Source organism: Gavialis gangeticus, unplaced genomic scaffold (genome assembly GCF_001723915.1).
Source record: "Gavialis gangeticus isolate Ggan-Ray unplaced genomic scaffold, GavGan_comp1, whole genome shotgun sequence".
Classification (NCBI taxonomy): domain Eukaryota; kingdom Metazoa; phylum Chordata; order Crocodylia; family Gavialidae; genus Gavialis; species Gavialis gangeticus.
The window spans coordinates 59,641,128-59,654,800 of NW_017728994.1; the positions used below are offsets into that span (position 1 = coordinate 59,641,128).

A 13,673-nucleotide genomic window follows, 5' to 3' on the forward strand; every position below is an offset into this window, starting at 1 on the left:
ACAACGGGGGGGGGGGAGACTCTCGCGTGAAGACACGACGAGAGCGTGTCCCGTCTCCCAGCAACGAACTGGATGCCGCGGCCTACTCCGCCCCATGGAGCCTGGCAGGGAGCCGAAAAAGCGGCAGCGTGAGGTTAGGCGCCAGGCGGCCGAATACTACCAGCGCCACGAAGTGCCGCAGCGGCTGGAGGAAGCGCTCAACGCCACGTACCCCCTGCGGCCCGCCGACCTCTACGGCCACCTGGTAGCCGAGGGGGTGGCAGTGCGCATACGCTGCGAGGAAGGGAGGGAGGGGGGAGGCAAAGCGCATACGCGGCGCGAGAGGGAGGGGATAGGGGGAGGAAGTGCGCAGGCGCAGACGAGCTCCCTTGCTCCAGGGTTCCCCGGCTCCCATCAGGAGTGGCGTGGGCGGCGCTTGGAGAAGGGCGGGAGGAGCGAGAATGAGGCTGGGGGAGAGAAGGGCAGGGGTAGATGCTGTCTTCAGGCCGCCTCCTTCAGGGGGTAGGGAGTGTGTCTGCATCCAGGTCCTTCACACACTGGAAAAACCCCAGCCACATAACGGCCAAGGGATAACGGTCAACGAGTCTTGTTCCTGGTTTTGTTAGTGGTTCGCGCAGCTGGGAGACCGTGCAATGAAACCTCTACTCCCAAGGGGAAAGCCAAGGGTCTCAGCCCCTGAGGCAGAAGAAATGTGGGGAGACCTTGCAATATAACCTCATTGACTAGCTTAACATGGCAGGGTTTCCCCCTGCGTTTCTTCTACCTCTGGCTGCGAGACCCTCAGATTTCATCTAGAGAGCGGAGCTGGTTTCTATCGAGCTCTTTCAATAAATAGAAAAGCTTTCAAGGATGGAGGCTCAAGACCCGCCACAATCATGGATAAAAACAAAGCTAAAAACTGATTAGGAGGCTTGTCCATGGGGATGGGTTTTTTTTGTTGGGACCGAGGCATAGGTCCAAATGCACCTGCCACAGAGCCTGTCCGTTGTGTTAAGCTAATTTGATTGATTTTCAGCTGACCAGGGAAAGCATTTTGGCTGCGTGAGTCTGCAGGCAGATGTTTTTAAATGTCTCTGCCGCTGCCCTGGGCTCTCCCAAACCTAGGAGAGGGACAGTCAGTTTTCACATCAGCGCTGCTATTCAGATCCCCACGGCCCTGAGCGAAACAGACAGAAGTCAGGCCAGGTTTCCCTGGCAGGTGTTTGACAAAGCGCGGCTGGCTAACGAAGCTAAATACTGGCGGTGGCACCGGAAATAAAACATCTGCTTAGTGCTAACAGTAGAACGGACAGCAATGTGAATATCACCTTCCAGTGCCTCTGGATGAAAGTCTCCCATGATCACATGGCCTTACATTGCTGATGTTATTTGTGATACTGTTCCCGGTCTGCTTTAAGTGTCATCACACCCCAAAAGAATCTGGAGCTATTGATAGCACCTGATATATTTTCTAGAAAACAACAAGAGTATAGACTGTACTACCATACTTGAGATAGCTGAACACACCTTCTCATACCCAGGAGCAAGATGCATTTTCCTCCTTAGTTAACGTATCTCTCCACATTGGAGCCATCTGCCCATCAGTATTGCGTATATGGCTATGCGTGTCGTCTTGTTCTTTCTTACCTCTCTGATGTGGAAGATTATTCCTCTTCCTTGCCAAAACCAGTTTTATTTTGAATGCCATGAGGTTTACAACACTGACGTGTGTTTCCTTCTACTATAACCAGCCTTCTCCTCTTTGGTCACTAACTACCACTTAGATTAAACTTAACTGTAACTACCTTTAATTATTCCTCTGTTATCATCTTGACAAAATAAATTTGGTGTATTCTCTAGATATTCAGCTGAACAAGAGAAATGCACTGTCGTCTTCTTACTGTGGGCAAGAGGAGCATTCCCACATACAGTCCTTTCTTTTCCTCAGGTCTTCAGCATTCAGACGCATCCTACACATAATGCTAAGTGGAAGAACTTTTTGTTCAAGATGGTAATGGTCAGGCCACAAAGATTATTTTATAGTATTTTCATTTTTTAAAAATCACATGATTATCTATAGCATTTCCCATCTTCCAAGCACTGAAAATAAATACTTATTTGGCTGACAACTACTTAATGAATTAAAACCTACCTTGGGATCTTTAATATTTGTTTGAGGCCAGATCCAGCAAAGCCTACTAAAACTCCACATGGCATTAGCAGAATTGTTCCTGATTGCACTTTTTCCTGTATTTCCTTCCAGAAGCAGGCACATTTTTTTTTAACTAAATGTCTTATCCACAGACAGATTTTTCTGTCTACGGATAAGACAGACAGCAACTCCTAGAGGGCAGTGGGTGGGCAAGGAGCTTGTACATGATCCTGAATAGAAATGAATAGTACTATGCTGGATAAGCCCAAATCCTGAACTGACTCTTAAGCAGATAACAAGGGTAACTGAATTATCTTGAATATCAGGGCTCAACAATGGATTTAATGCTAACATAGAATGAAAACCTGATTGATACAGAAACCAATTTTTAATCAAACTCTCTCATTCAAGGCTAACTACTTCTCCAAATACTCAAAACCTCCAGTAATATGCAAACTGGTTGGAAAAAGGGTCCTTGACGGAGTAGGTCGACCAACATTAGAAGTGGAAGTATTTTGCACCGTTAAAAACAATGAAAAGGTACATCTTGCTTTGTTACATATCTTAATATGACATTATTGTAGAGAGAAACACATTTTTGCTACATTTCAGTTCAAATGAGAGGTAGTGAAGGACACAAGTTGGATCAGTTTTTATGGAAATAATAAGTGCCTGAGGATATTAAAAGAAAGGACGTTTATTCTCATTCATATGTTTTGAGATGCCTGACTTTTATTCCTGTGACGCTATTAAAAAAAAAATCAAGGGCAGTCTGGGATGAACACAATATATGTGTATTTCATCCTGGCAGTTTAGAATGATATGGTCGTCAGTCCATTTAAACATAGCAACTAGTGTCATAAAAGTACAAGATCAACACTGTATTTGCCCATGTTCATGAGCATCTATTATTCCATTGATAACTACTCCACAATAGGTCCTGAAGACTCTCTCCTGTTCTCACACAAATTTAACCAGCCTGTGGGGGGTTTTGCCTTCCTCTCTAGTGGGGGCTTGGCTCTCTTCCTGGGAGCTCTCAGAGGGAGGATGCTGGCTACCATGATTCTCCTGCTTTACCTGTGGCAGGTTAGGGTGTTATGTCTTGTGTTGTGTCAGGGTTGACTGTAGCTTACTAAGACGTTAGACGGTGGATTTGTGTGGGAAGGTTTGGATAGGGATGATCCTGCCTCAGGCAGGGGGTTGGGCTAGATGATCTCTTGAGGTCCCTTCCACCCTTAGTTCTCTATGATTCTATGACCATTTGTATAACTTAAAATGCTCAGAAAAGGAGAACATTTTAAAATCTACTTTGAAAATTATTCAAGGTTTTTGGGGTTTTTTTACCTCTACTATCTGTAAATGACTAATTTACATGGGGGGCAGGCACAGGCATGTGGGGCATGTGGCAGGGAGGATAGGCAGAAGCACAGGGAGGGGCAGGGAGCAGAGGGGGCAAGCCAGGAGGGCAGCAGATGCTGGTCCGGCCCCTAGACCCTCCTGCCTCTGCTTTCTGCACTGTAGCAGTGTGTGGGGGGAAAGGGGGAGGACAGTAGGGGGGGTTGCAATTTAAGACAATCCTGCAATAATTGGATTGTATACATGGAAAATTTATAATAAAGTTACAATTTTTTCATGTCCAGAATCTAATTATGGTGGGGGCGGTATCTTAATTTCAAAGTTATCTTGGATTAGGGTAAATATAGTACTGACTGATTAAAATAGAGTTCATTTTGAAGGTCTCATTTTCATTATGAGACTTGATTACAACTGTAGATGGTCCATTGTATCATGATTCACTAGCAGTTGTGTATGATGCTTTCACTTACTTCATTTAAGGTGTAAATCTATCCTGCCTTTCACTTGCCATCAGGCTAATACAGCTAACTATGTTTTGCTGCCATTTACCCTCACTGATGTCTCAACTCTCAGTTGTTAATGTCATTTAGATGCATCTAGTATTGCCAGATAAATAACATTTAACAACTTATTTTCATGCATGCACATTTCATAGGAGGGGATAAATAAATTCAAGTTTGAGTCTTCTGTAAAGTTACTTATGAACATTTATTTTTTTATTTGGTTTAGATGGTCTACAGTATATTGAGGGGAAAATTTTTAAAGCATTTTAGTACTGAAAGATCAAGGTGGGGGAATAAAAAAATGTTAACTTCCCCAGAGTTAAAACAGCATTCTCATGGTTAAAACAAATTGGATTTCCTGGGTCATGTCACACTCTTAGGGTTAGATTCTGCAATCTGATACACAAAGACAGACCAATATGTCTATGCAGATTCCCACTAATTTATGTTACACTATATGGAAGAATATGGGCATAGATAGGTGCAACAATTTTATTAATAGAAAATACCACTGGTATAAGATGTTATAATATACCATATTTACTTGAATCCAAGATGAGGTTTTATCCCCCACCCCCACCCCAATTTAGCATGGGGAAAAAAAGCCCCTTATTTTGGAATCAAATACAGGTGGGAGAGGGAGGGGAAAGGTTGCTGCTGTGGCTTCAGCTCCATTACCAACCTGGGGCTGTTAGCTGCTCCCCTGCTGCCTCTGCACCTGCCCTACCTCCTCCCTCCCCTCCACAGCCTTTGCCCCCCACCTATTCCTTATACCTTTGCTCTGACTTAGGCAGGCTCCAGCCCCACTCTAGCCTGGAGCACAGGGCATGTTTGCTCCAGTCTCAGCCCATCCCAATAACAACCGATATGATGGCAGCAGCTGCAGCCAGGCCTCAGAACCTGTGCCACAGCTGCTGCCACCACAGCTGCTACTGTCATGCTAGGGTCAATGCTCCAGGCTGGAGCAGGGCCAGAGCCTGCTGGAGTAAGGGTAAGTGGTATGGGAGGTAGGCAGGGGGTACAGGCTGCAGGGGAGGGGGAAAGGCAAGAGGAAGGAAGGCCAGGCAATGGGACAGGCATTGGAGGGAGGCCAGGTGCCAGGGGGTACAGGCATGAGAGAGAGCAAGTAGCAAGGGGGATAGGGAGCAGAGGAAGCAAATGGGGAGCAGGTGGTAGGGGGCAAGGTGAGGGGGAACAAGGCTGCTTGACTGCCCCTACGTTTCCCCTTACTGCCTCCCTGCCACCACCTGCAACTGTTTTTCCTGGTGCAGCAGTAGTGGGGGATGAATTTAGGACAGCCCCCACAATAATTAGATTATATACATGGAAAATTATAACAAATTGATATTCTCTTAAATATAAGTTTTAAATCCAGAGTCATTTTGGATTCAAGTGAATACAGTAACTGTTTTATCTCATATAACAGTTACAGTTAACAGCTGATGCAGCAACTCACCCTCTTTTAAAGTGGTCAGAAGTTACGTCTGTCCACAGGCTACGTGTCTTTTGGCAAGGATGAGAGATGCAGATGGGAGCTAGCTATTGAAACATTCTGAACCTTACTTTGCCCTCTAAAAATGAATATAAAGGAAATGTAAAGCCTAGGCATGATTTTTAAAACAGTTTGAAAAGTAGTGAATGGAAGAACAGAAGTTTAAGAAACCAAGAAAAATGTAATAGAAAATGAGAATAATAGGATCGCAGTTCATTCATTGGGGGGAAAATGTGATTAAGCCCATCTCAGTCTCATCTGTTTAGGTGAAATTTCAGTTAGCAATGGAAGAGTTTGTAAGCCTTTTAACATTATTTTGCAGAGGATTTGTTCCACTGTGATCCCTTCTCACTCTGATATATTTGAAAATGCTTTACCTGAAGCAATTGATGCTGATGAGAAAGAAAGGAATGATTCTATTAAAACTGCCCTAGAATGGGTGAATGAATCGGTGAATGAAATTCTCAAAGATATGCAACCTACTGACCAGTGTAAAATTGATAAGTTACTTGGGTAGGTTTTACCTATTTATTCCATTGATCTTCCTGTTGTAAAAGAGGTTCTTGTATTTGAAATATAAACAATATGTTATTCCATAGTTTTTCTTATGTTGTGCCTGACCCTTTCTCTGTATATTTTTAGGATATGTTCATTGTGACTGGAAGCATTGCGCTATATTATTTCCAACTGTTGTGTATATTTATATGTAGAAAGTCGCATGAACTTGGCATCAAAGTCACATAAACTGATTTTATACAGGATAAAAAGGTGTAAGACACAAGGAAGGAATATACCCAGGAATTATACCTACATTGGTTCCATGTAAGCAACTGATCCAACGCCTATTGAAATCATTACAATGATTTCAGTAAGCAGATGATATGGATCCAGTGCACTTTTCTTCAGCACCTGCTGAAGCTGAATCTTCCTTAGACAGTTTCTCCATCTACTCTGGCCACTAGACTGGGGAACATACATGGTTTGAAGGGCCTGGATGAATTCTCTGCACTGAGATAAATTACCCAAAAAGGTTCATTTACCGATCTGTTTTTTTAGTGGAGGTTTCATTAAAAGTAGGCCATTCTCAAAGGGCATTTAAGACACTTCCTGTGGGCTAGTTATTTTCTTTTAATGCTGGTTTTAAACTTCCTTGAAAGATTCCTTTTTAATGAACATTCATATATCTTTTTTCTATACAATCGTTTTACATTTTAGAGGAATTACACAGCAATGGGGAATGGACATACTTCTCAATGCCTAAAACATAAAAAACAAATCCTAAAACAAAGTACTTAGAAATGCCTCTGAGTGGTTTTTGATTTTCCTGATACCAAAACTCCTGTTGTTTTAATTAAAGAGATTTTGTAAAAAAATAAAATGGTTCTTTGTCTTGAGAATGTTGTCTGTAGTAATATCCAATGTAAATCATATTATAAACTACATATATTCTTTACCAAAAAATCTTCTCAAAGGCTGGGATTTCAGTATAGCAGTAGAGAGCTTACCTGAGTAAAGACTTGCAGCTCTCCACTCTGAGAATGGCAGTAGGATCTCTCCTCATCTTCTGAAGTTGTAAAAATTACTGAAGGTTGCCTTTTGGAAAGGATCTTTCTTCTAAGTGAATCAGGCATTTCTTTTTACTCCTTAAAATGCAGTATTTAATACATCATGGACTGACAGGCGTGAACTGCAGTCAGAGAATTAGCATGATGGAGCCTGTGTAGCTAGGAAAGCCCTGAATAAAACACTGATGTGTAGTCTCATATAATCACCCTGCACCGAGATACATCCACCCCCCCCCACATTTCATTTCCATTTCATACATAACACCTAAAATGTAGCCACTCTCAGAGGGTATCTAGAGCACTTACCTTGTGGTAGCTAATCTCCCTTGGGCAAATGGACAAAGTGATAGTTCTAGGAAAGTTACAAGGCCACTTTACTATCCACACAAAACAAATAGGACTTTCTTTTTAAGATTGTATGTGCATGAATTTGGAAGGATAAGTAACTGTCAACATTGCTGGGTTTAAGAGATATTTTACTGTCCAAACTGACGATGTAAACCAGAGAGCCATCTATGTTGAGTATCAACTCAGTAGGAAATCAAAACAGCTGAAAAATAAGGTTTAATCAGTGAGCTGCTAAATAGCATTATTACCTTCATGCGAGTCTATAGACGTTACCCTTATCTTGCTCCCTCTGTCCAGAGATCTCCAAGCACATTTCTGATTGGTTCTATAACGTTCCTTTGTGATATGAATTATTGACCTGAATTTACAGAAGCCCAAAAAGAGGCACAATGCAATGTAATGACTTTCCCAAGTCCACGTGGGAATCCATACTAAAATCTTGAGGAGTTGTCTTAATGCTATCACCAAACATGCATCCATACCCACCCTTCATGTGCCCGGTAACATTCTTAATGTTAAACTCAACCTGTGGTACGCGTACCTCTGGGGGTACACGAGACACAGGCAGGGGGTACGCAGGTACCCCAACACTCTGTATCTCTTGCCCTCTCTTCCTTTCTCTCTCGCCCCTTCCTCCTCTCAAAATGATGACAAAAAATTTGGTGCACTGCGCATTGCATGGTGTTTTAAATTCCCCAGTAATAATTTGATGTGCCATGCTTTGCGCGGCACTGGCTTCAGCCCTCCTGGCTTTGGCCAACATCACCTCTAGCCCAGGAACATATTTGAGTTGTGCACCCCTGGTGTAAAAGGTGGCAACCCTACCCACACCAGATCAGACATCTGTCATATCATGGCCTTATATACGCAGCCCTTCTTCCAACATACAGCACATATTAATCTGTAAATAAAAAATACCCTGGAAAATTGAGTGCTGGGGTACTTATTAAAATTTTCAGAAGTTTGGGGGCACTTGCTACTAAAAAGGTTGAGAAACACTGTGTTAAACCACTCATGTTTTTTTTCCCCTCTCAGTGAATACTTTACAAAGAAAGTAGAGGAAGAAGAAGAAAGAAAAAAAACTGAAAAGGAAGAACAAGAGACAGAAATTTCTATACCCACATGTGTTTCATCTTCACCTGCTGCAGTACAAGCTGGCAAAAAAAAGTCATCCAAAATAGGTTTTAGTGGATTTTCTTATACTGTTTTCAGCAACATGGGTGTTGGTAAAGATGCTAGCATACCTCTGCAGCTCCCCATATGCTGTCAAGAATAGTAGCACTTCCTTACATGGCTTTTGAAGATACATCCCACCCTCCTTTCTGACCACTAGCAGCAGTTTTCCACCTCTATCAGAGCTCCAATCAGCATTAAGGAGAGTGACATATACTGCCAAAGAGCAGAGAGGTATGGGGTGGGGTTATGTGTGGACAAAGTATGTTCACGTCCACATGGAGTAGTGGAGCTGAACTGCTGCCATCAAGTTCTGATTCGCATGGACAGGGGAATACAACTTCAGGATCATGAATGAGAAAGGAAGAGGAAGCAAATAGTTAATGGAAATTTGATTAATGGTTAAATTGATTAATTTTATTAAAATATGGTTAATGGAACCATAAAAAAGGAAATGGGAGTGAAATGAAGGAAGAAAGAATATGAGTAGAGAAGGGAAATGGGAGAGCGGAGAAAGTACTAAAGGGGAAAAATTGAAGTGAGATGGCAGCTTGGGTATACAGAAAGAAAGGAACAGAAGGGAGCAGTGCGATGGGAGGGAAAGAGGCAGCAAGGCAGTATGGGGAGGAAAAAGATGGAGGGATGAGAGAATGTTGTGAGAAAAGGAAAGTGGCTAATAGAGATGAAAGGGGATAAATGCACAGGGAAAAGTGTGTTCGTTCCTCGCATTTGTTGTTAGAGAAACATCCTCTTTCCTATTATTTTCCTTCTGTGGATGTGGAGCATGAGCCATCATTTATTGCAGCAGAAAATGGTGTCAAATGCCTGTTTATGTTTATCTTCTTAATGTGTTTTCACTTATCTTGTAACATCAGCATAATCTCTTGATTGATACTGCATTAAACAAGGCAACACTAATGTAAATATTCTTCTATTTCCAACTTAAATCAGCCATCCAGAGCTGTGGGTGTAGACAGATGTAGCATTGAAAGTACTTCAGTGCTCACATTGGGGTCAGTACTGAAGAGTGTTGGGCACTGTCAGAGAGCACTCTTTGGTTTGCTCTGACATTGCTCTCCCTGCTGCACAGGTTACTGTAGCACTCCATTGCACCCTCTGGCTTGAGAGCATGCCACTACATGCAGCCACGTTGATTTTGAAGTGCTCCAGCCTGGATGTGTGGCAGAGGCCTGTCTGTCTGTCAGCGACTGAAATACTCCATTTCTGGAGCATGTTTCAAATATTATGTCTGTTCTTACTCTATCCTGTCCATCCTCAGGTGGCACTCTCTCTTGCATACAACAGTTATAGTGGGACTTTTAAAAATATATAAATGCTACTGATCACTTAGGCTCCATCTACACATTGCACTTAAGGCATGATTAACTAGTTAATCATACCTTAAGTGGGTCACTTGGCCATACATTCAAGCAATTAATGGCATGATAATAAAAGGAATAAGCTACAAAGTTATTCCACAAAATATGTGTAATAACTTTGTACTTGGCTTCATATACAAAATATGTGTAATAACTTTGTACCTGTAATAACTTTATAACTCCACTGAATGTGTGGCCCAGGGCCCCTGTGGCTGGGAGCCCCATCAGCTGATTGGAGCTCCCAGCTGGAGGGGGCATATGCACCCTCAACCCCAGGTGGCAGGGATCCCAGCCATGGGAGGACCCTATGCACACCTAAGGCTGGGAGACAGCAGCTGATGTGATCTTCCTGCTGCAAAGGCACCCTATGCACCCCTGTCAGCTGAGGGGGATCCCAGCCATGGGAGCTTGCTACTTGCTGGTGCAGGGAGAACCTGGCAATAAGGCATGATGGGATCTAATATGCGATCCCACAGTCACCCCTCCTGCCACGCTTGTGTGGCATGGCAGGAAGCGGAATAGTGGGGATCACACATTTACAGTTATTTTCTTGAGGAAAAACATGCTCCTGGCAGTCAGTTGCCTCGAAACAGTAACAGGTACGTGACTTCAGTAACTGGACTTTAGAATGGAATCTATATATTTTCAATTTAAGGTGGACTAAAAGATAATTTACAACAAAGACTATCTGGAAAACAGTAGAATCCAAACATATAATTCAGTACTGGATCATTCACTTATTCTGTTCCTACTTATGCAACTCTGTCTTCTAGGTATCAGTACAGTATGTGGATATGCTGTAAAACTATACAAGGTCATATTTTAGGTTTGCCTTGACCTACAGTACCATATTTGCATTCTGCTTCATTTGCATTTTGCTGAACATTGCTTATTCCTGTATGAAACACCCATTAAAACAAAATGAACAATCAGATTTTTGAAGGAGCACAACATATTGGATGTCGATCTCTTTAAAAAGCCTGGTCATAAACATCAACAATGGGAGCAGCTAGGTGCTGAACATTTAAAAAAATCTGATATCTATACAAGAGTTCTTTTGAAAATCTAGCCCAGATTGTAGGTACCGAGTATTTGAAAATCTTATCTTTTGAGATCATTTGAAAAATCAAGCCCCATCAATGCATTATTTTTCATCTTAGTTACTATGTATTAGTTTTTTAGCACAAAGAAAGTAGATGAACTCCCTGACACAGTGAGCTAGTAATATAAGGTAGATAAATGAAGGAGGAGACCAAACAAGGGAAAGGAGTGGCAGGGTTTTGCAAAGTTATTTATGCTTGGTGTTTGAAAGGTTGGATATTGCCTCTAATGCAGGTAGGCATAAGCTAGAGGGATAGTGGTAAGAAGCCAGCTCAGGGGAGTGGATTTTGAGAAGGAATTACCAGCAAAAGTCATTTAGAGATGGATGCTGCTGGCATATAGAAATCAAAATCATTTCTAATAAAAACGCACAATACAATGCACTATGGACCAATTTCTTTTAAATTAACATCAAATTAGCAGATTATTTAACTATATTCCATATATTTGTAGCACAGTGATCTAGATACACAAGTGACTTTTAAAACAGGAAAACATCCATTAAATATTCCTTATCTTATTAGGAATGAAGACTTCTGTTGCAGAGAAACCAATTCCACCTATGGAACCTGTTGAACCACCATTCTGTGGCAGCATAGCCATTGCAGGAATATCACTTGCTGTTGCTAAAACTGGTGCAACCGTTAACCGCACACCCTTATACTTACACATTGCATGGCTGAAACATGATCAGGTACTTGCTGTTATTTTGATTTTTCTTCCTTTTGTCACAGTTGTAATTATTACTGAGTTCTGTACTTCAAGAATGTTTAGTTAAAAGCAATGTGGTTTGACATTTCATATTTAGATAATGCCTTGCCACCTGATGTGCAGCACATTCAAATCACTAGAAGGAACATTTCTATCGACTTTAATGGGTTTGGACTGGGACCATGATGTAATGAAACTAAGCTGGGAAACATTTAGTTAATAATTAAATATTCTTAATTTCATGGCATTCACATGAAGTCTATAAAATCACAAAAAGTGGGGACAAAGTGACTGGTGATCTGTTATTTGTTGGGTGCATCTACACATGCACTCTTCTGCAGAGTAGACTAATTAGCTCAGTAGTAAAGCATCACTATTTACATGTGTGCCAGTATTAAGGCGCAGTAAACTAGTCAACTCTACCGAGGACACTACTACCTTATGGCAGAGTAATTAAATGCACTGAAACGCGTATGTAGATGGTGACTGGGCAGGGACCAGACTCCTGGCTGCTGCCTAGCCACACAGCTCTGCAGGTTCTGCACTCTTGTGCCCCAATCAGTCCCTCCGCTGCCTGACACCACTGCCCAGACCCTGGGGCTGACCTCTGTACTCCTTGCTAGCCTGGGCCTGCTCCATCCCAGCTCACATTGCTGCTGTCCTGGGTGCATGTGTAGACACTGCACCTGGGAGCAGTTTACTCTGGCTCAAACACTCTGGAGTTTATTGCTTTGCCTTAATTTCATGTATAGGTGCACCCACTTAAGTCCTGTATATAATACTAGAACTAGGGGGCAAATTTAAATTAATAGGACACTGGTTTAAAACCAAACAGGGAAAGTACTTTTTATGCAATGTATAGTTCACTTCTGAAATTCATTACTACAGGAGTTTGTAGAGGCAGATAGTATAGCCTGGTTCCAAAAAGGGAATAAAATTAATGGATAACAGATATATTATCAGCTATTAAGTAGAACAGTTGACGACGTTTCCTCTGGCATTTCTAAAGCTGTGATGGTGGATGCCAGGAAGGGTAATGGACCAGGAACAGATCAGTTCAGATATGCCCAGTTCAATGCTTTCCCTCTAAAGCACCCAATCCCACCACTTTTAGAGACAGAATATTGAAATAAATGGACCATTGGTCTGACCCAGTATGGCACTTCTTATCTGTTTACAACTTTCTCAATTTCAGGATTTGCCTAAGGAAATGACTCTGCCCCAACCAATGGTCACTCTTTTAAGCTGTGGAAAATCATCACCTGGAAAAGTGAAATTAATGAAAGAAGTGATGCTTATACCACCAACTGGGTTAACAGTTAAACAAGTACTTCAAGCTGTTAATTTCGCTTTGCTTTCTTTTAGCAGTTTAGACAACGTGCCTTTTAGATGCAGCCCTTAGAAAGCATCTGTGTGTTGGGGAGGAGGAGTAGGGGTTGTTTGTTTCACTTGTGAAATCGAAGATTTAATAACATATCTTTACAATACTAAATATTTATAATAAGGATTCTTTGTATTTATGGATAATAAAAGGCGTACAATTAGTATACAGCAAGAATGAAAAGCCGGAGCAGAGTAACATGTAATAGGTTTATGTAAAATGTGAATGACATTCATAGATAATAAATCATAAATCATTTAGTGCCTAGAGCATAAAAAAGGAGATGACCCCAGAAAAGCGCATAATAAAAATGCAAAATCTGTGGGGGGAAATTGCTTTAAAAATGAAGTTATCAGGATGGAAGAGATGACAAAAGGAATAGAAGCCTTTGAAGGAACTGGATGGAGAAGAAACAGGATAGGTCAACACCCCCCCCCCTTTTTTTTTGTTAACTGAGTTTTGTCAAAGAACATACATGCACAAGATGCCTACAACATCACTCTTACACTACATTAAAGCCATAATTCCTGTTT

General features: G+C 41.8%; 1 protein-coding gene across 3 annotated transcripts in view; it reads left to right on the plus strand.

Annotated features, from left to right (window-relative positions):
• Nucleotides 1-35: 35 nt before the first annotated feature.
• ENO4 (enolase family member 4) overlaps nt 36-13,673 on the plus strand; it is a 36,756-nt gene continuing 23,118 nt past the window's right edge. Inside the window, exons 1-6 of one of the 3 annotated variants that reach the window (XM_019502892.1) lie at nt 36-244; nt 2,543-2,671; nt 5,805-5,995; nt 8,431-8,576; nt 11,573-11,742; nt 12,955-13,086. In XM_019502892.1, coding sequence (XP_019358437.1) covers nt 95-244; nt 2,543-2,671; nt 5,805-5,995; nt 8,431-8,576; nt 11,573-11,742; nt 12,955-13,086 — 918 coding nt within the window. In that variant the 5' untranslated portion in view covers nt 36-94. The remainder of the gene's footprint in view (nt 245-2,542; nt 2,672-5,804; nt 5,996-8,430; nt 8,577-11,572; nt 11,743-12,954; nt 13,087-13,673) is intronic. The other 2 variants (XM_019502891.1, XM_019502893.1) reach the window with 2 other exon arrangements.